Genomic DNA, 26,190 nt, shown 5'->3' on the forward strand with positions numbered 1-26,190 from the left:
ATGCTAAATTTAAAAAAATTGTATATTAGGAAATTGAAAACAAATAAAGGTAGTATCAAAAATTACTTCGTTAAATTAGTATGAAAGAAATTATTTTATTCCTGAAATCAAACAAAAATGTATGGTTTCAACAATCAAAAGCGTTAGTTGAAATAACTAAATTCAAGGAAAATTATTTCAACTAAAAGGTTTGTGAATTTAAAGCGTTACAATTATTGACTTTAACTAGAGTTCGTTTCATTTAAAACTATATTTTAAGTTGAATTTACTGTGAAATTGTTTGTCAAAAGGTTGACAGGAACGCGCAAGTAAAATATTTGTTTTTTTTTTATCAAACTGTTTATTGAAACAAACTAATCCACCGAGAAATATAAACGATCATGTTTTGTAGTTTCAATTAGCAATATTTACAATATCAAACCAGATTTTCTTTTATCACTATTTCAATAAAAATATTCGTTGGGGGGAACCCAAATTTGGTTATTTTTACAATTTTTTTCTCTGCGTGTATATATTGAGATTTCATGGCACACTTTGGTCGAAATGATAACAATGCAATTAATCTCGCGCTCCATCAAGCGGTGAGTGCGGTCATTAAAGAAGGTACCGGGAACGGACCAGATTTTTTTTAAATATTTGTAAGCACATACATGTCTTTATTATTTATCTTTGGTGTCCCCGTCAACGTTTAGCCTGTTTTCAACGGTTTAGTTTACAAAAGTGATTTTTTCTCGGGTCAAGATTGCATGCAAAGTCCCGGTAATGGTAATAATGTAATGCCTTTGGTAAAAAAAATCGACCATTTTGTTTCAATTTCGCAACCGAATCCTAGTGTATCGAATAATAGCATGGTTAGTGCTGCGATCATACTGAAATTATAAATTCGTTTAGGTCGGGACTCGAAAAAATTATATTTTGGTTGTTTGAGAATTCAATTTGCTGGACAATTTCTATAACCGCTGTGATTTTCTTGGACTTTTTCTCTAAATTGATCGACAATGGCACACCTAAAAAAATCTTCTCATATTTTCTTTCGATGATTTGCCCGATTTCATACGACTGCTCGAACTTTTCACGTCAACCACGAACCCATCACACTAATCTTCAAGTGTATCATCGTAATTTCCCATTCATTATAGTGGAAGCGCGCTTTTTAAATGGAGCGAGAAACGTTCGCCTACTTAATAGATTCAACGGCCAAAATAATGTACAGCTTTCAATGGACAACATCTTACTGAATTATCAGATTTGGCAATCTTTTATTTACACGGTTAACATATTTGTCTAGGTTTGCGTTCGTTCGTACGTTTGACAGGATTTAGGATTTCGCTTACTCCGCGTTAACTTGTTCGAGTCATGTAAGATAATTTTTGTTCACTCTGGCCGAACTGTAATCTTGTGTTTACTAAAGAAGTTACTTGCCTCAGCGTTTTATTTCCTTTTTCCTTGGGACACAATTCCACCACTAAATTGTCGTACAACGAACCCGGTTTTTCCTATTCGAATGAAACGTTGCACATATGTTTATTTTTGACTGTTTTATAACTCACATTGTGTCATTTTAGATTACACTAACCTTAATTTATTTCAGTATAACTTATTTAATTGCATTTAGTATGGCTTCGGAATCCCATCGTGAAATTTGTTGTTGAAAAGTTTTGCGTAACGGAAAAACAAATGATTTCTTTATTGATTCAATGATTTTAAGTACGGTTCAATTTTAGGTGTTATCCTTCCTTTCTCTTATTTTATTTGGACGGTGAAATTAACAGTTACTTAAGGTTTTTTTTTATACCACTTTATGAATGATTTTGCATTGAACTTTTAAAACTGATCATTTGTTTCTTATTGTTGATTGAAGGACGATTTTCGTTTTGATATTTTTTCCCGACCAGGTGGGACTATAGACAGCTAATTGGACCATTCTGTTCCGATTTAACAGTAAACAAAATTTAGGACTGTCTTCGGCTACAGCTAATTCGATATGATGGAGCTACGGCAAAATTATTTGTGCTTGTAATTTGATCATTAAAATCCATGCAGTGTATCAAAGTTTGAATCGAGATTTATCATTGCAAATTATATTTGTTCACATCCAGTTTCAAAGTAATTTTCTATGGCATGTGGAATGTTTTCATTTGAGCGCTTGGTAAGAGTATTGTGTACAATGTGTTATGCAAATATTAAAATCAGTGTTGGTGATTGCCGAAGCTGCTATATTGCTATCTATATTGTATACAACATTTTCAATCCGGTAGAAGATGCTACAAGAACTCGAGTCTCTCAATGCATGGACCGTGAGAGAATTTTGCTACATTTCTTCGCTCCACTTCATACTCTGAGTATTTCACACCCTTAAAAAAATTTACAGTCCCATAATGATCGTTGCTGTGTGGAATTTCCCAAGGAGAATCGCAAGTTGACAATTATCGCAGAAAATCGAATCGATGATTCAACTTGATGATTCTCATACTAGGTTGCAATATTTCAAAACCCTTGTGTGGAGCATTCAAAGACATTTTCATAGACACAACTTATACAAAGTTTATATGCATATAGTTAGAATAAGCGGCAATGGTAAAATGATTCTATCGCAATTATCAACTTCCCGTATAAAACCGGATCGCGAAACGAGAATAAGCAACCGTTTGTTACTTCAGAGAGAATCCCCATAGCAGCGAGCTGACCTTTGATTCTCAGACAGATCATCGAGAGAAATTCGCTCTCGCACTGGTGTCTTCTATGTTAAATGAGCCATGCCGGGTTTTTTGTTGTTGCGATGATTTCCGTCTCTCTTTGATGGCACTGATTCAATCGCGTGAAGAGTTGCCAGTGAACGTTCTTTGATACGATGAAAGCCATCCTTGCTTGCAGTGATTAAAAATAGGCTCCAGAACGACAAGCTCAAACAATTTAGGAATGGCACTAAGAGCGGTTATACCACGGTAATTGTCGATGTTCTTCTTGTCTCCTTTTTTGTACACAGGAAACATATAAGCAGATTTCCAAATATCAGGAAATACTCCAGTCATGAGTGACAGTCGGAACAGAAGACCTAGAGGTACTATAATACCACTAGAGCATCGCTTCAACATAACTGCCGGCATACCGTCGGGTCCAGCAGAGTGCATTCTTACGGTTTCTGTACAAAACAAGCTATTACGCTCTATTAACTCTAGACCAAAGAAACGCTACATAATGATATCCCAACACAATTTTCAAATAAAATGTATGCACAAAAGTCTTTAGTCCCATTTGTTTATCTTAAAATAAAATAATGTTTGTTTACATGCATATGGCCATTTTGTTTATCCTTCTGTACTTATCTTGGGTAATGGATTGTGATCACATTAAGGGTTGTTGAAACTGGCTCTACTTTTTAAATCCGTTCGGAAATTATCCATATTATAAGGGTTTTCAAGGAATATCAATAGACCGGAAGTCGCCATCTTGGATTTTGGAACGACTTCAAACATTGTTTTCTAGCTCCTACTCATCAAATCCATTTTGAAAATATCCAAATCCCAAGTGACGTGAACCTTTTAAACTAAGCAAATTCCAAATAACGTAAACTGGTTCGATTCACGAACTCTCGCTTTAGTTCATAGATGGAGATTTCGGTGTATCGTGCAGTAGATATTTGAGTACGTGGCGTATTTGAGAGAAAAATAGTACGCTTAACAAGTAGAGAATGCATAATGACGTAAACGCGTGAAGGTATAGCGAGTTCGATCAGGTACAGAAGCATGCTGACATCGGATGGTTGGTAAAATAAGGCAGATTGCAATGGACTGAACATGTACCGAGAATGCCAAAAGAGAAAATAGCCTACGTGATACTCAGTAGAGGATAGGAAAAAGGTCAACACTGGGTGTGGGTAATCGTGGCAGATGCAAGAAGCGTGGAAATATGAAAAGACTGATAAGTAACACTATAGTTTGAAATGTGTGAAATTACTTGCAGTTATTTCATGATTGAGTTGGAATAGTTATGCCGGGATCAATGGCCATTGGCTTTCGTTCTCGGTGAATTCAGTGATGTTTACATTTTGGCAACATAAACGCAACAAATAGGTACCAATCTTCAAACAAACAGGGGAACGTTGCACTTTTACCAATTTGTGTTGATTCTTGACCCAAATGCATGTATAACGAACACTTTTTTTCTATTGTTTGTGAGAAAAAATTAAATTAAAAGAGATGGAAAAATACGGGTGAGTAACGTCACAGACCTAACTGGAGGACGTGAATACGAATCAAAATGATAATCGTTAATAGTAGTTAATTGTGTGAATTTCGCAACTTCTACTGCTTCGCTTCCAGAATTGTAACGGTGAATTTATACTAAAGATTAACATATTGGCGACAAATATTTTCTACCGCACAATTAAATAACACGGAAGAAATGAAAATAACAAAAGAAATGCAACATACCGAATTTTGATGTTGAATTTTCATTTCGGATTTGCACGTATTTAATTTAAGAATCTATCAAAATGCTGTACGGGATTTATTTTTGGTATTCAGAAGAGCTGAATTGTGGAATTTTCTACGACATTGAAAACTGTTCGGAGCATTTTTCTCGAATGGAAAGCAGTCAAACGCTGGCTTTCTTTGCACTTTATTGTAGTGCGAATTGAATAAAACTTATCAAATTATTGTAGATTTGCAAAAAACTTATGATTTTTATCTTCGTTTTGCAATGAAGCAATCTTTATAGTTGATTTAATAACATTTGGAGCCATCGGAAGGGCTGATTTCGATTTATGTTCCGCATCATTGTACACTTCTCATTATATTTTTGTCCAATTCAAACGACCATCAGCAGAATGACGCAATCGAACTTCTTTGAAGCGAAACTGGCTTAGTAAGCATCCCGTAGTAGAACTGCTAACAATGGCAATTGATTCAATACTGAACCAATTTTGGTTAAGAGCTTCATTTTATCGCCACAAATGGGCGGTCCCAAGGGCCACAAAAATAGCAGCATATAGAATTTTGATGTCGATTTTTTCTTTTCGGGCTTGTATATTTCAGTGAAAGAACCTTTAAAAATACTGTACGGGATTCATTTCTGGCATTCAGAATTCTCTGCGATATTAAACATTATTCGGAGTATTTTTCTCGAATGCAAAGCAGTCAAATTCTAGCTTTATTCTCAATCGTTTGGTGCGGATTTTGCACTGCTAAAAGTGTACCGAGCTAATCAAATTATTCTAGATTTGCTATAAACTGACAATTTTTTCTCCGATTTGCAAAGAGACAATCTTTTCAGTTCTATAGATAACATTTGGAGCCATGTTCCCCATCGTTGTCCACTTTTCGTTGTACTTTGCTTCAACGCAAACGACGACGCAATCGATCTTCTTTGAAGGGAAACTGGCTCTGCAAACGTCATGCAATTGATTTAATACTGAACTGAATTGTTGATACTAGAACTGGAACTGTACTCTGGACCTGAACCAATCGGAATGATGCTCTACTTTTTACATTTATAACATTTGGATTGATTTTGCATTAAGTTGGGTTGATTTTTCATTAAGTTCCCTATCATTGTCCACTTTGTGTTGTGTTTTGCTTGAATGCAAACGACCATCAGCAGGATGACGCAATCGATCTTCTTTGAATGGAAACTGGCTCTGCAAACGTCTCGCATTTGATTTAATACTGAACTGAATTCTTAATACTAGAACTGGAACTGAGTTTCGGATCTGAACCAACCGGAATGATGCTCTTTATTTACTTCCTGCTCAGTCGAAACCAAACATTTCAGAAAACTTTAATTTTGAATGCTTTGTGATTATGTCATACAACTGAAAGTTTTATCATAAATTGATGATCATTTTTTGTGATAGAATGCAGCCAACGTTACAACAAATCCGTTAGATACAATAAGAAATATTCACGATCAAAAACTTATCACTCTCTCAGAGGGTAAATTTTGAAAATGAGCCCAATAGTAAAGTAAGCCGTATTCATGTCATAAAACGGTTGTTGTTGAAAAATTCCGTTTGAGTTTTAGCAACAATTATTTCTCCTCATCCATTTCTCAATTTACTTGTAACCGAAGCGCATCTCGACTCACAATAGTCCGTGTGACAGCAAATCTGAATAATTCCTCAAACCGTTTAAAATTGCAACATTTCATTCTTTCGGTCGGGTCGCTCTGAATTCAAAGCTGCTGGATTTGTGTCACTTCCTCGCTGTACCAACAATTCTGGTTGTTCGACTGTTTGTGTTTCTCTTAACTACACATATTTACACTAGGGTGGGCTTCCGTCTCTTTTCCAGGGGCCCAGGAGGACCATTGTTTGCGGATTCCTCTGTTTTGTTGTTTCATTCATTCGTTTGCCGTTTATTCAGCGTGTTTGGCGGTGGCTATTTAACTCTGACTGTAGTGAAGTGTTAAAACTGTTACTAATTAGTTTAGAGAACTGTTGAGGACTGTTACTTAGTGGCAATGAAGAACAAAATAAAAAATTGAAACTATATCCTGTGTTTTGTTTTTTTACTACACCATATCCTGACGGCAAATCATTCTATTCGACTCTACAGAAGCCTCCGGCATCAATCATAACTCAACAGCTTGATCGACCTAATCATTGAAACTGAATAATCAGTTTACACTTCCGCTTTTATGTATGCTCTAGTGCCCTTTACTTACTAATTGAAACTAACTTCTATTCATTTTGCTCGTGGTGCATATTTTCTCTATCTCCGTAAATGGTCGATGACCATGCACCTACACACGGTACAACCACTTCATCAAATTCCACAAAACTCAAACCAACATTCCGTGTTCGCTGTTCGGTAGGGTTGCAGCAAACATGAACTCCCGTAGCGTGACTCTGTAATAGAGTGAACCAACTGGCACCTCTCAAGCGCCAGTTAGTCGTTGGAAGCTGGATTGCATCGTTAATTTTTTTTCTGCTCTGTTTCACATTGCATAACTCGATGTACATCATCGATGCATCGTTCAATTTTTCTTGGTAACAAAAAAAAACAACATACTCCACTACTGTTCGATCGCTGCTAGTAAAAGATGCGGCGATTTGGAAGCAAATGATGGCGTTGTTTGTTATTTCACAATTTCTCAATTCTAGTACTGTGTTTTTTTTTCTTTCTTTTCTGTTGGCTCCAGTTCCGGCATTTGCCCAATAATGTTAGATTATTTTTCTCTAGTCCGATCCATATTTTTTTGTTTCTCTCCAAAGTTTTCCACTACCGCCAGGCTACGTCGACTGCATTCATGCTGTGATGCTGTGAAATGCCACTGGAGAGGGGGTGGGGTAGCGGGGGCTGGATGCGGCAGGGCGTTTATATTTTGATTATCTCCTTCAGGTTGTACAATCAGGAAATCCCAACCCGAAGCGAGTAGAGCAGCACGGTGCAGATAGTGCAGATGTAGAAAGTTATCCAGCATACTTTTACGTATGATCCCACCATCATTCCTGCGGACGAAGTTGTCGGTGGTGAGGATTTGTCTGCTGCAAGCAAAAAGAAAGAAGAAGAAGAAGAAAAAACAGAGAAAGAAGAAAATAGAGTGATTACTGTTTGAGCCGAGTGTGTGTTGGTAGCTGGAAAGAATGGGTTCCTATTTGGCTATTGATTAAGGCTTCGTTGATTGTTGGAAACCCTCGATCGATTTGTACAGTGAATGAATGAATGATAACCTTGCCACTATTCAAATGAATACTGTATTTCAACACAGAAAGAAGCACATATTTTTCCAGTTTGGATACACAGTTGTAGAAGACCCATAGCATATGGCATTTCGACGCATCTGTCAACAGATAATACCATACAGATTTCAGCGAACTTGTTGTAGTTACTTAGACCCATCATTCAAAGCCATTTTGCCAGAGGCGCTTTGAAAATAGTATGAAATAAATCATTTGCTTGAAAGAGATAAAAAGGCACAAAAACATAAAGTATCACGAAAATTACAGCATTCGGAAAAATGTGGACTTCAAACAAGTTTTCAAGGAACTCGAAAATATTAATTTAAAGTTACTATACCGGATGACGTTAGTGAGCTAGAATCTTTTTTTGAAATATCCTATTAAAAACCAAAAGATTTAGAGCGATTTGGTGATTTGGTGATTTGGTGTTGGTGAAGATCTCACCTACCGAAAGGCGCTAGTGGGCTCGTAGCTTCACGATTGAAAATATTTTATTTTATTGTATATCTATCTCTAAAGCCTGATGATGAAGCATATCGGTGCTTTCGGAAAGAGTATTCTGGAATTCAAAGCAATTCAAATAGTACAGACACATTCCCCTAGTTATCAGATGTACAACTTTGCTTCCGCCGTTTTCCGATAGGTGGCTGTACCGGCTGAGGCTGGTCAAAATACATAGATGATAATGCCTTTAAAGTGAGTGTGTACAGTGCCTAACGAATTGTCATCGCCGTTTCAGTGACAGTTGTTCTTGTTTTCGTATTATTCACGCTCGAAAATGTCTGTTTATGTGCCCAATTCTCGCCATTTGCGGGAAGTTTTACTTTTCTGTTACAGTTCGAAAAAAAAATGCAGCTGAAGCGCATCGAATGCTCTCAGAAACTTACGGTGATGCTGCTCTGAGTAAAAGAACGTGTCGGGAGTGGTTCCGACGTTCTGAAAATGGTGATTTCGATGTCGAAGACAAACATAGTGGTGGAAAGGAAAAAAAACCTTCAAAAATGAACAACTAGAAGCATTGCTTGATGAAGATTCGTGCCAAACCGAAGAAGATCTTGCCGAATCGAGTGAGTCAGCAAGCCATTTCAAAACGTCTCAAGTCACTGGGCATGATTCAGAAAGAAAGAAACTGGGTGCCGTACGAGTTGAAACCGAGGGACATCGAGTGCCGTCTAACTTTTTGCCTTTCTCATATAGAAAGGTTATGCAATCACTTGAAAAACCGACTAGTAAAAATTGGCCCGGAGGGATAGTGTCATATACCATTCGACTCAGTTCATCGAGCTGAGCAATGTCTGCGTGCGCGTGTGTTTGTGTGTGTGTGTGTTTGTTTGTTTGTTTGTATGTGTGTGAGTGTGTTTGTGTCAAATAATCTCACTAGGTTTTCTCGGAGATGGCTTAACCGATTTTGACAAACTTAGATTCAAATTAAATGTCTCATGGTTTCATACGGAATTCCTGAATTTCATCTGGATCCGACTTCTGGTTCCGGAGTTATTAGGTAAAGTGTGTTGAATATTGTACACCGTCACTTAAACCGGCGAAACAAAACACGTAAAAAAATTCTAAACTGGTTTCAAAACTACACAAATCGTTAGTAATTATCAGTATTAAACAGTACAAATCGATTCCGACTATCCTGATTCCCGGAATCCGGTTCCGGAAGCACCGGAAATAGTTGTCATATATACCAAAATGGACCTCACTCACTTTTATCAGGGATGGTTTGACCTATTTCCACAAACTTAGATTCAAATGAAAGGTCTCACGATCCCATACGGAATTCCTGAAATTCATCCGGATCCAACTTCTTATGGTCCTACCAAAAATTACTGCTTATTTTCGGATACAACAAACATTTAAATCGTCATTTAGAGTGCGATGGTAAAATCGTATAAAATCTTCAAAATTTGAATACAAACTAATAGAGTTTATATGACTAATAGAGTTTATATGACATGTTGGTGACTGTACGAACCGACTTCGATTATACCGGTTCTCGGGTTCCGGTGCCGGAAGTGCATATAATAGTGAACCCACTGCGTTTTCCTAAGAATAACCTACGCGAGCAAAGTATTGTTTCATTCTGTATGTTATACTATCTCATGCACAAGCCATCCCTTGGTTTTTTTTCAAAAATCGAAGAGAAAAAATTTGAATAGAATACCACAATATTATAAATGAGAAAGGCATCATTACATCACTAGGTGGATTAAATCAGATTTCTTTAAACATGCAATAAAACACAAACGGTTCATCGCATTTCAAAATAATTTTTTTTTTCATATTATGGTACAATCCTTTCGGTTAATTGTGGAATATAATTTCATTCAAATGGCTGCCTCGGCTGGCCTTGCAGTACGCCATACGGTCGGTCCAGTTTTTTAGTACATTTTCGATTGTATACAGCTTTATTTCAGCACGAATGTTGTCCTTCAAGGCTTGAATTGTCTCTGGCTTGTCCACATAACACTTATCTATGACAGCTCCCCAAAGATAATAGTCTAACGCCGTCAAATCACAACTCCGGGGCGGCCAAACGACATCCGAATTTCGACTGATAATTCAATCTTCGAAGACTGTGCGCAGAAGATCGATCGTAGCGTTGGCTGTGTGGCACGGAGCGCCGTCTTGTTGGTCCAAGTCTTCCTCTTCAAGTAACGGGAAGAACCAATCGCTAATCATGGCGTGGTAGCGCTAGCCATTGACCATGGCGGCGGCTCCAGCTTCATTTTCGAAGAAAAATGGCCCAATGATGCCGCCAGACCAAGATCCGCACCAAACCGTCACCCTCTGAGGATGCATCGGCTTCTCCATGATAACGTGCGGGTTTTTCGTCCCCCAGATGCGACAATTTTGCTTATTAACATACCCGCCGAGATGAAAATGTGCCTCACCATTTTCATACGAAATTTTCGCACACATTCCGCAACATTACCATGATTTTCAAAGTAAAACTGCACTATTTTCACGCTTCCTCAAGCGTATACACAACCATTTTCGTTCAGCGGAAGGATAAAACTAAGTTTCTGTCAAATCAGAAGTGACATTAAGGTTACCAATGTCGAAATAACCGCTAGTAAAAAAAAACCTGTTTTAATCCACCTAGTGGTGTAATGATGCCTTTCTCATGAACATATAATATTGTGGAATTCTATTCAAAAATTTTCTCTTCGATTTTTGAAAGAAACCAAGAGATTGTTTGTGCATAAAATACAGAATAAAACAGTGCTTTGATTGCGTAAATCATTCTTAAGAAAACGAAATGGGTTCACTATTATATGCACTTCCGGCACCGGAACTCGAGAACCGGTATATGACACACAAATTCTTCTCGTACGCAATATGAATTACGATTTAAATGTTTGTTGCATCCGAAAATATTTTAGGTGACGGTGTACAATATTGAACACACTTTACCCTATAATTCCGGAACCGGAAGTCGGATCCGGATGAAATTCAGGAATTCCGTATGGGATCGGAAGACCTTTCATTTGAATCTAAGTTTGTGGAAATCGGTCAAACCATCGCTGAGAAAAGTGAGTGAGATCCATTTTGGTATACATGACCACTATTTCCGGTACTTCCGGAACTGGATACCGGGAACCAGGATAGCCGGAACCGGTTGGTTTAGTTGCCTACTGATAATGACTATCGATTTGTGTAGTGTTGAGACCAGTTTAGAAATTTTTTTACGTTTGTTGTTTCGCCGGTTTAAGTGACGGTGTACAATATTGAACACACTTTACCCTATAACTCCGGAACCAGAAATCGGATCCAGATGAAATTCAGGAATTTCGTATGGGACCACGAGACCTTTCATTTGAATTGTCAAAATCGGTTTAGCCATCTCCGAGAAAATCTAGTGAGATTATTTGACACATACACACACACACACACACACACACACACAGAGTCATTGCTCAGCTCGATGAACTGAGTCGAATGGTATATGACACTTGGCCCTCCGGGCCAATTTTCACTAGTCGGTTTTTCAAGTGATTGCATAACCTTTCTATATGAGAAAGGCAAAAATTTAGATGGCGGACCCTATATTTGTATGTGAGCAACTGCTTCAAAGACAAAATCGTAACGGGTTTTTACATCGAATCGTAACCGGTGATGAAAAGTGGGTTCGATACGATAATCCTAAACGCAGAAAATCATGGGGAAGCCCGGGCATGCGACTTCGTCGAAGGCAAAACCGAATATTCACGGCGCCAAGGTTATGATTTGTATTTGGTTGGATAAGCTCGGTGTGTTTTACTACGAGCTCTTAAAACCGGGTGAAATCATCACAGGAGATCGCTACAGAACGCAACTGATGCACCTTAGTCGCGCGCTAAAAGAAAAGTGGCCACAATATCAAGAGCGACGCTGGAAACGTTGAAATGGGAAGTCTTGCCCCACCCGCCGTATTCCCCAGATGTCGCCCCTTCTGACTTCCACCTATTCCGTTCGATTGTACACGGCCTGGCAGATCAACATTTTCAATCCTTCGAAGAGTTGGAAAAATGGATTGTTTCATGGATAGCGTCGAAAGAGGACTCCTTTTTTCGAGACGGGATCCGAAAATTGCCGGGAAGACTCAGTTATTCACCCGTTGCACCGTCAATTAAAACTCATTTGAACCGACGTCAGTTTCTCCCTTGAAATAACACACATCTCTTTCAATTGACTGAAAGACTGTCCATCAAATCAATTCCTAGTGAATATTTATTTGGTTCAAAATAATAATTGAAAGGTAAACACTGTCAAACACAGAATGTACTAAAATTTATTGATTTATACTCCAATCGATTTCTTCTTATTCGTTTCTTATACTTTGGAATACGTCTCAATGCATACCTAAAATTTGAAAATTATACATTCACACTTTCTGGCGACCTTTGTAAACTCAAGCCATGTAAACGACCATCACTTACGGTTCCGGTGATATAATGGTAGAAGTGACCAGTGCGGTAAAATTTCATTTTCGAATTTTGTGTATTTCAACTCATTCAATTGACTTTTGAGGTCATAATCAAATGAGATCCACTAGATTCATCGTCAATTGAATAACCATACCTAGGTATTTGAAGATTCGCTTGTTTTGTTTCAAGCGCTAATGAACCCACCTCTCAGTCTCTGTCTCTGCCGCCGGCAGTGAGCAAGTTCGTATAAATAGACATGAACATCAGCTCGATAACAGAAAATTATCGTTAATGTACCGGTTGAAATAAACTTATAAAACCGATACACTGAAGAAGGATGTAAATAACATTCCAACATACGCGTATCTGTATTGAACGTTTGTTATGCTTCATTAAAGTACAGTGACTTTGTGAAAGTGTAATAACGTGACAGTGAAATAGTGGAATTAAATGGTACATAAATAGTGCAACTGTCTTCAAAGTTTATTAATGAACACATAGCAGCATTCAAACGAGCCAAGGTTTGTTAAAATCGGCCTACCCCTTATCTGAGAAAATTGAGCGGTAAAAATAAAGCGTTTTGTCGGTTACGTCACTTATACACGCTGGTGTAAGATTCTTGTGTACACAGGGGATGTAAGAAGCGTACATTACACAAAAAGGAAAGCGCACTTCTTCTCAGTGTCGAATAGACAGAATTTGAGTGTGTGCTTTTGGTGGAAGCAGCTGGCGCGAGTGAAACACATTCTCTTCGCATGAATCGGTCTCACGCGCTCTCGCCTAAATAGTACACGCAAGTGACCACTGGTGCGTGCTAGTGAGCGAACACTTCTGTGATTTAATTTTTAAATTTATCGAAGGTAACGATGGCTTTGCTATGACAATCGTTTTCGCAGCAAGGAAAAACGAAATTCTAACGATAAATTCTAACGCTTTTGTTGGATATGCATGCCCAACATCAATTTTCTCAATTTAGTTCCTCATATATCTCGAAAATGACTGCATTTAGGAAGTAGATTTCGACGAACTTTTTCATTGAACGTAGCTTGGAGAATAAAATTTCATTGCTCAAATACATTTTTTCCTATAAAAACATCGTTTGTCGAAAATTATTTAAAAATTTTTTCCTCGGGAAACATTTTCATTCCTCATCTCTCCAAATTTCTAAAACATTTATTAGTTTCCTACTAACTTAGCGTTTTTTGTGATATAAAACCTAAAAAAGTTGATGAGAATTTCGAAAAATAATTTTGTTAATAATTGATCTCAAGAAAAATCGGAAATTTTTTTCCTGTGTATATTTTTTGTTTTGAAGGTTTAATTGATTACCTACAACCTCTGCTTAAAGAAATATTTTGTAGAAGCTATAGAATTCTAGTTATAATTGTTTGAAAATAATGTGGTGAAAAACACGTACGCTCTTTTCAAAAATTATTCTTGAGTGAAAAAAATCTCTGGACTAGTGAAAAATACTTCATTTGCCATAACGAACACATATTAAAAGTTTTATGCAAATCGGTAAAATTGGTTGAACGGTAAAAAATAACCCATTTTGTCGGTTACGTCACTTATACCATCATATCCCTAAAACCAGAAGTCACAGCCATTTGGTCTTCGAACTTGAATTATGGCGAAAAAACGAGCCCATATTTTTTAAATTTGGTTCTGCCATTTTTGAGAAGATTGAGCGGTAAAAATACAACGCGTTTTGTCGGTTACGTCACTTATAATATTATATCTCCGGAATCAGAAGTCATCGCCAGTTGATCTTTGAACTTCATCAATGACTAAATAGTAACTTATTATTATTATTATTATTATTATTATCATTTATTTCACCCCGAAAAAAATAGTAGCTTTCAAACGAGCCTTAGTTTGTTAAAATCGGTTGAGCCATCAACGAGAAAGTTGAGCGCGATATAACTACGCGCTTTGACGGTTACGTCACTTATTCGATTATATCTCCGAAACCAAAAATTACTTTTGATCCTTAACTTAATCAATAACCCAGTAGTAGCTTAACTTAATCAATAAGTGGGAGTAGTAGGTTCACCCATCTCTGAGAAAATTAAGCGGTAAAAAACAACACGGTTTGTCACTTATACCTCTAGAACCAGAAGTCACAGTCATTTGATCTACAAACTTGATCTTTGGCTAAATAGTAGCTATCAAACGAGCCTGTGTTCGTTAAAATCTGTTTAGCTTTCTTCGAGAAAATTGAGTGCAAGATAATATCACGTTTTGTCGGTTACGTCTCTCATACCATCATATATCCGGAACCAGAAGTCACAGCAATTTGATTTTCAAATTTGTTCTATGGCTAAATAGTAGCTTTCAAACGAATTTTAGTTTGTTGAAATCGGTTGAATAGAACCATGCATATCACGCCGGGGACTACTAACTTGTGGAGACCATTATATAGATGGTGATAATGTTTGTTCCCCCGTAGATAGCCAAAATAGAAAAAACAAACTCTCAAATCAGTGTTGGCGGCAAAATAGAAGAGAAGAAGAATGAAGAATGGACTTGTGATCGGAGTGATACGCATGTTTCTGTTGAATTTGTTTCCGTAGATATAGGACTGCAAAATTGAATGTCGTAGTGACCAGGTACAGTGAAGCATACCTGGTTTCCGTCTGGTCAGAGCTGCTAAATGTCACTATGAACTAGCAACTTTGCACGACGAAGATTGGAAAGCTTTTGTCACTGGACTGCTGCCAACCCGGCTCTACCAATCATCATATATTGAGTGTCTGAGAGCCGATCTGACATAATTCAAATTTTCTTGATATTGCACTCACCAGGACGCTCATTGATTGTCGATGCGATTGATATTATCTTCATTTCTCCTGTCACTGCTTGATTACAATGTAACTAAATATTAATCAAGCAGCATTAACATTGAATTGAATTCATTTACACCAATAAACTCCGAGGTGCGATGACTTTTTGCGAAGAACAATGAACTTTAACGCTTTATGTTTAAGTAAGCTCTCTCATGGATTTTCTTTTACTTCTACAGGAAATAGGAGAATGAGAGAGAAAACATAAAAAGTCGTCTGTCTTTGACTGAGTATATGTACTTCCACTTGGTCATAGAACTATCGAGTATCTCATTTGACAGACACTTTGACAGTACTGATTACAGTTGATGATAATTTTAATCAGTCTGTCAAGGTCATTTGACATAACTGACAATTTCCAACTCTGCTTCTAGTCAATTAGACTTTCTCTTCATGTGTTTTCATATGCCGGGTAGTTTAATTGGTAAAACAATTTCCCCGGTTAGAAGTCAACTGCGGGTTTGAGGTTTCTATTCATACGCACTAGTAAATTGTTTGCATACTCCATTCCGCGTTTGTTGTAGTGATGGGTATATGCCATTCACGCAGTCTATCTGGGTTCATCAAAAAGTTTATCTGTATCACACATAACATCAGGAAATTCATCTGTTCCGATGGAGAAATGACCATAAGGTGAAAACCTCTTTAATAAAAAATGAAAAAAGCAGTTTCTATGAGTAAGGTAAAATATTAAAACAATTGTTCCTCCGCTTATACGACTAGGTTTGTTATTCACCACTCCCCAACTTCGTTTTCCTTCTTTGAATGAATGCACATTTTCTTGATTAGATCCCAAGAGAAATCGACTCGGTAGTTTTTCATAGTCTGCATTCTGGCATTTATTTCATCTCAATGTACTTTTCCAGGCAGTTCAAAAGGAATCTTTTGAAAGAGCTATACAGCATTGTTTACAAGCAAAATACTTTCTGTATGAACAGAACACCCCCGCTATTCACCATCCGCTCCCTTGATGACGACATTTCAATGCAACCCTCGGTACACCAATAGAAATTAAATTTTAAAGATTCCTTAACAGGATTTCCTAACGTTCGATCTCTACCGTCTATCGGTTCTCAGCCTTCCTGCTGCAGAAACAGCAATTTTCCCAGCACCGTTGCTGCCTTCGGAGGAAATCCTATTTTCCGATTCCTTCATCGTCATAAAATGTAACCTACAATCACAACCCGAACAGGCCATTGAGCAAACTGTAAAACACTGGCTGACTCAAAGTTCCGGTACAGGACTGCAAAACAGCCGGGATGCCGATTGGCGGCGGGTGGTTGAACTGCACACATAGCAATTTCTATGGCATTTCCTCTCGATTTTCTCTGAACTGATCCCACCGGGGCCCGTTGTGCGGGTGCTGTACCGTACCGGGAAAGCTTTTTTCAAAACAAGATTTACTTTTTATCACATTTTTTTCCCCACAGCGGAAAACTGATTTCCACTAAATGACCTCAAAGTCAGTTTGCAAATAACCGTAACCAATTTAGATCGCACTTTTCCTACTTCTTTTGGGTTCGGTTTTGTTGTTTTCTTTTCTTGTTATTTTCATTCTGCATTCTTTGGCGACTACGTTTCTGGATTTCTTTTCTTTTCTCGCAGTCAGAAAAGTGTTCAAGCCACTCGGAAAAAGAAGTTATATATTGTGTTTATGCGTATCTATGTTTAAAATATATTACTTCTGAATTCTGGTACAAGGATCACGTGGTGTAGTTCGAATAGAAATTCACGATTTTCGTAGCTTAGATCCCAGAGTTACTAGTAAATTTTTCAAAAGCAAAGACTAGAGACATTTTTTTACATAGATTGTCCGTGTCAAATACTCTGTATTTCATCTATATTTCTCATTTCCAATAGGATTTGAGAAAGGCACTCACGCACCATTAGGTGGATTGTGAACAGTTTTACTTCTGTTGCTTGTGAATGGGACTCAAATTGAGTTATGATTGTGTCGCTATTTGCGGTTGTTTGGAGTTTTGCGAAATGGGTAACCCAATTTACCCATTTACCAATATCGGACTTTCTTTCATACGATGCTTTCTGTGCCAATTAATTGCGTCTGGAAACTTGTTTCAACAACCACCGAAACGTTTGTTCGGATGGTTTAACGGTTTTAAAATCGTTGTTCGAATGTATAACTGGTTCACTGTAACAGGTTGGTTTATGGTGTTTATTGGCTGAATGTTTATTGGGTTTTAATTTAATTCCTACGTGCTTGAGCGTATTTTAAGCAATTAAAAATAAGGTTTCCATTATTGTTCAATGGCTCTGAGAAACTCTCGAGTGATTTTAAATATTTTACCATATACCAAGAGATGGGCAGGTGTTTTAGGTTGCCTAAAGACGTCTCTATTCGTTGTACTATATTACATTCACCACAGCCTGTAAATTGAAGCTTCAAGTGCTAAATCAGATACAATGTCAGAAGTAGTGGGATGGCAGGGATGGATTTCTACTGATTGATGAATATGAGCTCTTTAGGAAAATTATAATTGATATGATTCCAATTTAGATTGAAAATCTCACTCTGCACGATAGTCATCATTGCTGGATTTCCCAATCTTAATTATTTTTTTCGTTCACAAATACATAAAAAAATATTCTATTTTGCATATTTAAAAATTAAGTTTTTCAACATGCAAACGCGTTACACGTCTGTTGTGAAGGTGTTTGACATATATTTAAATAAAATCTTGTAAAATGTTCGAAATACATTCCTATGAATTATGTCATATGTGGATTTGCGCTATCTGTAAATTCAATATTTTTACCTTTTTTTATATATATATAAAAAATAGGTATAGAATTCGCTCAAACTTTCGAAAAATTTTCCGAGGCCCGGAGGGCCGAATGACATATACCAATCGATTCAGCTCGACGAACTGAGCAAATGTCTGTGTGTGTGTGTGTGTATGTGTGTGTGTCTGTATGTGTGTTGTCAACTAAGAGGTCGAGATCTCAGAGATGGCTGGACCGATTTTGATCAAACTAGTCGCAAATGAAAGGTCTCCCCGTCACCCAAAACGCTATTGAATGGTTTTGAGATCGGATGTTTACTTTTTGAGTTATACAAAGTTTTATGTCAAAATTTTCAGTTTTTTGACAGTATCTGTCACAATTGACCTTGAAAACAGAATATGTTTTCAGACTTAGATTCCGCACGGTAATACCTATCCAACAAGCCATAGATTGTTAAAATCCGTCCATTTTTAACGGAGATATCGAAATTTTTGTGTAAACGACTTTTCCCCCTATTCCAGCAGTAGGAGTTTTGAGCGCTGTCTGGCAAAGAAATGCTTGGGAGCAACGGAAAACACGATTTTTTATACTGTTACATTCAATTGTTTCTAAGTACCAAAAAGACTGTGTACAGCATCCTTTTTCATGACAATTTGCCTCGGACCGATTTTAGCACGGCTCGTTTTTGGCAACATAATTGTTCGAATATGACATATATTAACCAGATGATGGCAGATTTTTTTTTAATTATACTGTTTTAAACTACTTACAGGAATAAATGCTGGAAAGACATAATATCCATATACCATTCGAATCAGTTCGTCGAGATCAGCAAATGCGTGTGTGACAAATAATTTCACTCAATTTTCTCGGAAAATATCTTTTCTACAAATTCAGATTCATACGAAAAGTCGTATGCTCTCAAATAAAGTTCCTGAATTATTTTTGGATCCGACCTCTGATTCCGGAACTACAGGATGATATGTGAAACGAAATCAAAATTGTGAAACTCATTTTACTCGTCGATGGCTGAACCGATCTAAGATTCAAATGTTATCTAAGAATCATCTAAGATTCAAATGAAAAGTTTCAAGATTCTATAAAATATCTCGCTCTTCAGTCAGATCCAACTTCCGGTTTCGGGGATACAGGGTGATTAGTATAAAAATGTCTATTCCACATAAATTAATCAGGTTTATCGGGTTAGCAGATTTGGATAGTCGATAAAAAAATTAACTTTTTTCAGTTTTAGTGGTATTCAGTTGTCGATTCAGAAGGCACCTAAAAATTTAATTCGTGCTATGATTTCTCAAAGATGTCTTCACTGATTTTCAAATATTTTGAAACAAATGTAAACTATACAGCTATTCAGGTGAATTTATCTGACTTCGGCCATACCGATTTTAGAATTCCGGTTCCAGTATAAAATCGTTTCTCAAAGCTCAATCGTTTTCTCAAAAAAAGCCTAATCAAATTTCAGAAACAAAAATTCAAATTAAAATAAACTTATATACAAAATAATTAGTTTTATACATACATACAAAAATTAATTAATTTTATCCAATTATGCTTCAAAGTTGGACTCAAAACTGTTGTAATTTATTCGTCATATGGTCATCGGTTTGGGTTATGCTGGTTCCTGAATAACGGTTCTGGAAGTACCTTAAATTACCGTAAACTCTAAAGTGGAACTTATTTCGACATATCATGGCATGTTTAATCGATTATTACACTTTTAGATTCAAATTCGATCCGATTTGCAGTTTCGACATTACAGAGTAATGAGTGAATAAAATCTCAAATTGTCGCTTAAAACGACGGTCATTAAAATAATGTCATGAAAACTTAAACACCGAAAAATATACATGCAAAAAACACATGCGGATTGATAAAAAAAGGTATCATCTCACTGCTAGGTGGATTAATCACGTTTTTTGCTGTGCACCTACTTTACGGAACGACGACGACTCAGTAGAATCATACATAGATGTCGCGGATTTGGGTGTAAGGTCTAGGTTTCGGTTGAAATAAGTGATATGATCATGGAATAAGATTAATTATTTAGTACGTTTTCAAAGTTTTTCAGGCACGCTCATACAGTGATATAAAATTATACTGAAATACTAAATAATATGTGTCCCGAGTGAGTCGCCATAATTGGCCGATAAAGTCTTGTAAATTTATAATGAATTACGGTGTGTATATAATCGCTATGCCCTATAGTGAAAACCATTGAAAACTTATACAATTCTCCAACTTTATCATATCTACGCATCATTCTAGAAACTATTGCCATTTCCAGGCAACATATCCGAAAATTTACAAATTCGGTTCTGTGGTTTCCAAGTTATGAACTTAAAAAAAGTTGGTTTTCCAAAAAAAATCATTAAAATTGATTTTTTGATTCACCCTAACATAGAAATTGGTCACCCTATTGGAAAAATGGAAATAATGAGGATATAATATTTTTCGAAGGAGAACGATTTTCCCAAATACACCCAAACCTCCATTTACGTAATAATCGGGACTACGTAAATCGAATTATGGCGTAAAAAAAGTTTACGTTATTTGGAATTTTCAACTTAAAAAAAGTTTTCCTTATGTATATGTATTATTCGATATGTATAATATATTGTATAGTTATGGAACGAATATTATGAGTATTTACAGGAAAAGGATGTTCTAAGCAGCATCAATTTCCAGGATGGCGACTTCCGGTTTATTGAAAACCCTTACAATATGGGTATTTTCGGAACGGAATTGATGAGTAGATGTTGTAAAACTATGTTTGAGGTGGTTCTGAATTCCTAGATGGCGACTTTCGGTTTATTGATATTCCTTGAAAACCTATACAATATGGATATTTTCGATACAGGTTTGATGAGTAGATGTCGGAAAATGATGCTGAGATGGTTCTGAATTCCAAGAAGGCGACTTCTGGTTTAACCTTAGTTACTCAATAAATTGAGAATTAAATTAAATAATATTTGCAAAATATAGCCAATATAATTTTACATTACATAAAACATTGGAAGGATTACAATAAATTTTTTAATCATTAGTTACTATTGACACTTCCGTTTTCATGAAGTTGCACAGGTTGTGGCACACAAAGATTCACTTTTGACAAGCAGCTGGAGTGTAGAGTGGAACATTTGGACTCACAGTATATCACGTGATTTTTAGAGGCACAACATAGTTTGTTGTAAGCGACTCTTCAGCAATCCAGTAATACTCAAACATTATTTTCTACGCAATATGCACTAAACCAGCTCAGAAAATACCCATATTGTAAAAGGTTTCAGGGAATATCAATAAACCGGAAGTCGCCATCTTGAAATTTAGAACCACCTCAAACATCGTTTTCCGATATCTACTCATCAAACCCGTTACGAAAATACCCATATTGTAGTAGTTTCCATGGAATATAAATGAGCCGGAAACGATTTTCATTGTATGCAAAAACCTCTTTTTACAAAGTAGGTTCGTAAAAAAAGGTTACGTTATTTGGGATTTTTGTCGTAAAAAGAGTTACGTGAAAAGAGATAACGTAAAAAAAGTTTACGTAAACGGAGGTTTGGGTGTATTACGAATTTCTGAGAACGCGTTTATCTTAACCTCATGGAATTGCTATATATTTAATCTATTGAGCAATTCCAGAAATGATTAGCAAGTTATTAAACTTCACATACTCCGACTTCTTTTCGAAGAGATTGCATAACTTTTCCATATGAGAAAGGCAAAGAGGAACGCTTTGTAACGCTCCGTATCGCCCATAACTTACTAAACGTAACGCTTCGTAACACCTATAACTTACAAAAAGTAACACATGTAATGATTTGTAACGCCTACAACTTACAAAAAAGTAACGCATGCGACGCTCCGTAACGCCAATAATTCACGAAAAAGTAACGTATGTAACGCTTCGTAACGCTTATGACTTACAAAAGTTAACGCATGTAGTGCTTCGTAACACCTAAAATTTATATAAAATATCGAATGCAACGCTTCGTAACGCCTGCGATTCACATAAAAGTAACGCACGTAACGCTAACAACTCACAAAAAAACTAATGCATGTAACGCTTCGTAATGCCAAAAACTTATACAGAGTAACACATGTCACGTTTCGTAACACCTGTAATTTACCAAAAGTAACGCTTCGTAACGACTGTAACTTACAAAATGTAACGTTTCGTTACACTCGAACTTACTAAAAAGAAACGCATGTAAAGAAACGTAACGCTTGTAACTTACAAAAGAGTATCGCTTGTAACATACAAACGAATAACGCAAGTAACGCTACGTAATGGCTATAACTCGACGATTGTAACTTACAAAATGTAACGGTTTGTAACGCCTAAAGCTTAATATGAAGTAACGCATGTAAGGCACCGTAACATTTGTAACTTATAAACGAGTAGTGTTTGCAACGTTTGTAACTTACAAACGAGTAATGTTTAAAACGCTTCTCGACGTTTACAACTCATAAAATCAACGCATGTAACGCTTCGTAACTCCCAAAACTGTACTGTACGTAACGCCTATAACTTACTAAAAAGAAACGCAAGGTACGCTTCATAACACCTATAACTTACAAAAATGCGACGTACCGGTTTTGCATTATTTTGTATGACAGTTTTAAAATTTTGACATTCATCGGCATTTAATTTCGGAACCGGAAGTCGGCTCTAGATGAAATTACACAGTATATTTTAAGACAATGAAAGCTTTAATTTGAATCATGATTTGTGAAAATCTGTTTATTTTCATGTGTCAAACCATGTTCCAAAACTCACACCCGGATTATTTGGTGGTTTTGGAAAGTTTCCCTTCTTGATAAATTACCAGAGAAAATTACATATTCATTGACTTTTAGAGTTCATAGGTTGATCTCCAGATTTTTTTTTGTAAAAATTGAATTTCTTCATATTAAATCCCATTTAAACCTCGGGCCCGAAAACATAGTTTCTCTGATCGAGCTTAAATTTTACATGGTGCTAATGGAACCCAAAAGTAATACGAAAAGTTTGGAGGAGCGAGAAAATTCATCCTTTTCCCGTACAACGTTGGCCCAGCCTATTGTGCTACTTATATTGAACATAGGAAGCCGTTTTAAGATAACTTTAATAATTTTATTCTGAATCTTTTAAAGCAATTTATTCATGGTATCCTGAATTCCTTGAATGTTATCATCAACAGCCAGATTTTTATCAAAAATTAGACTAAAATATTCTGGTTGATCAGACCATATCAATTAGGTAACATGATAATGGTTTAGTTTAATAATAGTAGCTAAGTAGCTTATGTTGAGAAATAGTGCTTTTGACAAATTTAATGAAAAATGATTATCTCATAACACAACTTTGAACTGTATCCATTTGCATGTCACCGTTTCGTTCGTAAATGAAGATTCCAGTATGCCCACAACCCCGTCGACAAATCAATCCATTTTTAGGCGCACAATATTAAAGTAATGTTTTCGAATTAAGTTAAATGTGACGAATCCATAAACAAATCAACAAGACACAAACGCTTCAAATAAGGTCCGAAAAATCTATCGCCGATATTATCACATTGACCTTAAAATCAACAACTAATTGGTATTCAATATACTCAAGCGAGCACGGTATGCAGCAGACGGGAAACGGCATCCACACACCACAAATGTTTTTGTTTGAATGCGATTTTTCACGGAAAAATTCGCTATTTTGTAGCTGTAAAACCTTCCCAAAGTTACAAAACAAAAAAGAAAAACGTTGAGATCTGGTATTTTACATGTAGAAAGTGTGCACAAAATTTGAAAAAGAATTGGTGAAGTAGTTTTCGACTGACGATGGACACGGACTTTCAAAACCTGCTTTCGAGACAAAAGGCGTTCAGAGTTTATTGTCTATGAAATGTAAGGAAAAATGTAAGGAAACGTAGGGTCTAGCACTTTCGAAAAATCATATTTTCATAAGTATTTTGTTATCATAAAATATTTCAAGTATTTTCTTATCATAAGAAACAGATCTCTTGGGTCTGTGCGTCGAGCTCTTGCTTCTTCGCAGTATGAGATAAGGAAAGGTAAAGGCCCAAAAATTCCAGACTTTTGTTCAGATAGGCTTGAAAATTTCACAGAATATTGTTGAAATGTTTTATTGTAAGAAAATATAAAGAAAAAAAAAATTTTTTTAAGTGTTAAGCCTCTGTTGATCTCTGGCCTGGCATTTTTCGTTGACGTCTCGTCTGAATGTTCTAGAGAACTTTCGAAGAAAGGCTAATTCAGCAATCCATACAAAATGATCGGAACCGTCAACGGACTTAGCCGTTAAGAAGAATGCCTCCAGAAGCGACCTTTATCCTTCCTCCGTTCTCACGAGGCTGGCACTACACGGAGATCTCTTTATACGCATCCCCGAACTGCGTTAAAAAAACCGCGTAACTTCGCAAATCCGCGTAACTTCGAAAATTCCTGGTGTAATCTAAAAATGTTTTTTTTTTGTAAAACTCGACTTTGGGACTTTGAGAGTTTGAGACCGCGTAACGTAGAAAATAAACACCGCAAAATGGAAGAATGGAATTTTTATGCCAAATGTCTTAAAAATTTTTTTTGTGAAAATCGACTTGGAGACTTGACTTTGGAGAGTTCCAAAATCGAAAAAAAAAAATTTTTGATGCCGAATGTCTTAGAAATGCATGGAACGTCGAAAATTGTCAGAGTTGATTTAAAAAAAAATCGGGATAACACCAGATCTCGAAGTTTCATGCATTTCTAAAACAAAACAAGAAAATCGCGTAACTTCGGAAATTCGAGTAGAAAAAATTGCGTAACTTCGAAAATCCGCGTAAAAAGGAATCGCATAAAACAACTGCGTAAAAAATACCCAATTGTAGTTTTTGGCCGGATTTGGCATCATGCCATTACGAGAACCCAGCGATGAAGCGATACGAAGCTAACGATATTATTTTATATCGAAGGAGGAAAAACCCTCAGAATTGTTAGAGTTTTACGCAACAGAAACATTTTGGGTGATTATGAAGGGGCCTCCGGAAAATAGGATAGGTCCCAAAGAACAAGGACTTGAAGAAATGAAAGAGTATAAGAGAAATGGCTAATGTGTGTTTACATGTTTCTCGAGATTTGCTATAATCCTAATCAAAAAGAAATTTCGGTGATTATTTTTGTCTGTCGCATTTTTATTTTGAGTACAATATTTACTAGCGCGAACCGGATAAGGATACTAAAATCGGTACCCAGTATAAGGAGAGTGGTTAAATATGTCGTTCTGTGGACACTGAGTACAAAAACAAATAACCGATCCTCCGAGCTACATAGGAATAACCCATATCTTAGTGGCATAGTCAAGTTATCTTTTTTGTTCTTTTCATTTTCCACCATGCGTTCGTATTATGTACTGGTACTGGTGTATTTTCTTTGCGATTGTGCCCGAATCCAGGCGCAGTTTTACAGCGCAGCAACATGTTCATAGACAATGCAGTGTTATTTGAATTTAACGACCGGCAGTAAGCACCGTTTTCAGTAGTGACCTCATAAAAAAAATCCACTGCTCATTGATTTATACTTTGTCTGTACCACATAGAATAACCCAACTCTTGGGTGGAATTAATTACGTTTTTCGAATACCTTTTCCAAGATATTTTTTTTCTGCGTCGTGTGATGAAATATTTTCTCATTAAACTTTAAGTCGAATCCGATGCTCGGCATGTAAATATCAATCGTTTCTTCAATACCCTTTTGAAGTTGTGGAAATCAATCGTAATGAATAGATATTCATAGTTCAACAGAAGCATCTACGTCTTCGATTTAGTCGACGTAAAACTTCGAGAAGTTCCGAGATAAAAATCCTGCATTAAAGTTGAATAAAATATCACTCATCGAATCACCGAAGTTGAAGGATTTTAGTTTCTTGAACTTCCGGTTACTTAAACACCATAGAACCTGAGGAGCTATGATTTACAACGTAACATGAGCTGCACTCTCGGTGAATAAATTTCCAAAGAGCTTC

General features: G+C 36.5%; 1 protein-coding gene across 12 annotated transcripts in view; it reads right to left on the bottom strand.

The window, feature by feature from the left end:
* Nucleotides 1-223: 223 nt before the first annotated feature.
* LOC131428837 (uncharacterized) overlaps nt 224-26,190 on the bottom strand; it is a 505,952-nt gene continuing 479,985 nt past the window's right edge. For 11 of the 12 annotated variants that reach the window (XM_058592883.1, XM_058592886.1, XM_058592887.1 and 8 more), the window contains one exon: nt 226-7,486. In XM_058592883.1, coding sequence (XP_058448866.1) covers nt 7,350-7,486 — 137 coding nt within the window. In that variant the 3' untranslated portion in view covers nt 226-7,349. Of the gene's footprint in view, nt 7,487-26,190 lie in introns of all 12 variants that reach the window. The other variant, XM_058592893.1, reaches the window with a different exon arrangement.

Source organism: Malaya genurostris, chromosome 2 (assembly GCF_030247185.1).
Source record: "Malaya genurostris strain Urasoe2022 chromosome 2, Malgen_1.1, whole genome shotgun sequence".
Classification (NCBI taxonomy): domain Eukaryota; kingdom Metazoa; phylum Arthropoda; class Insecta; order Diptera; family Culicidae; genus Malaya; species Malaya genurostris.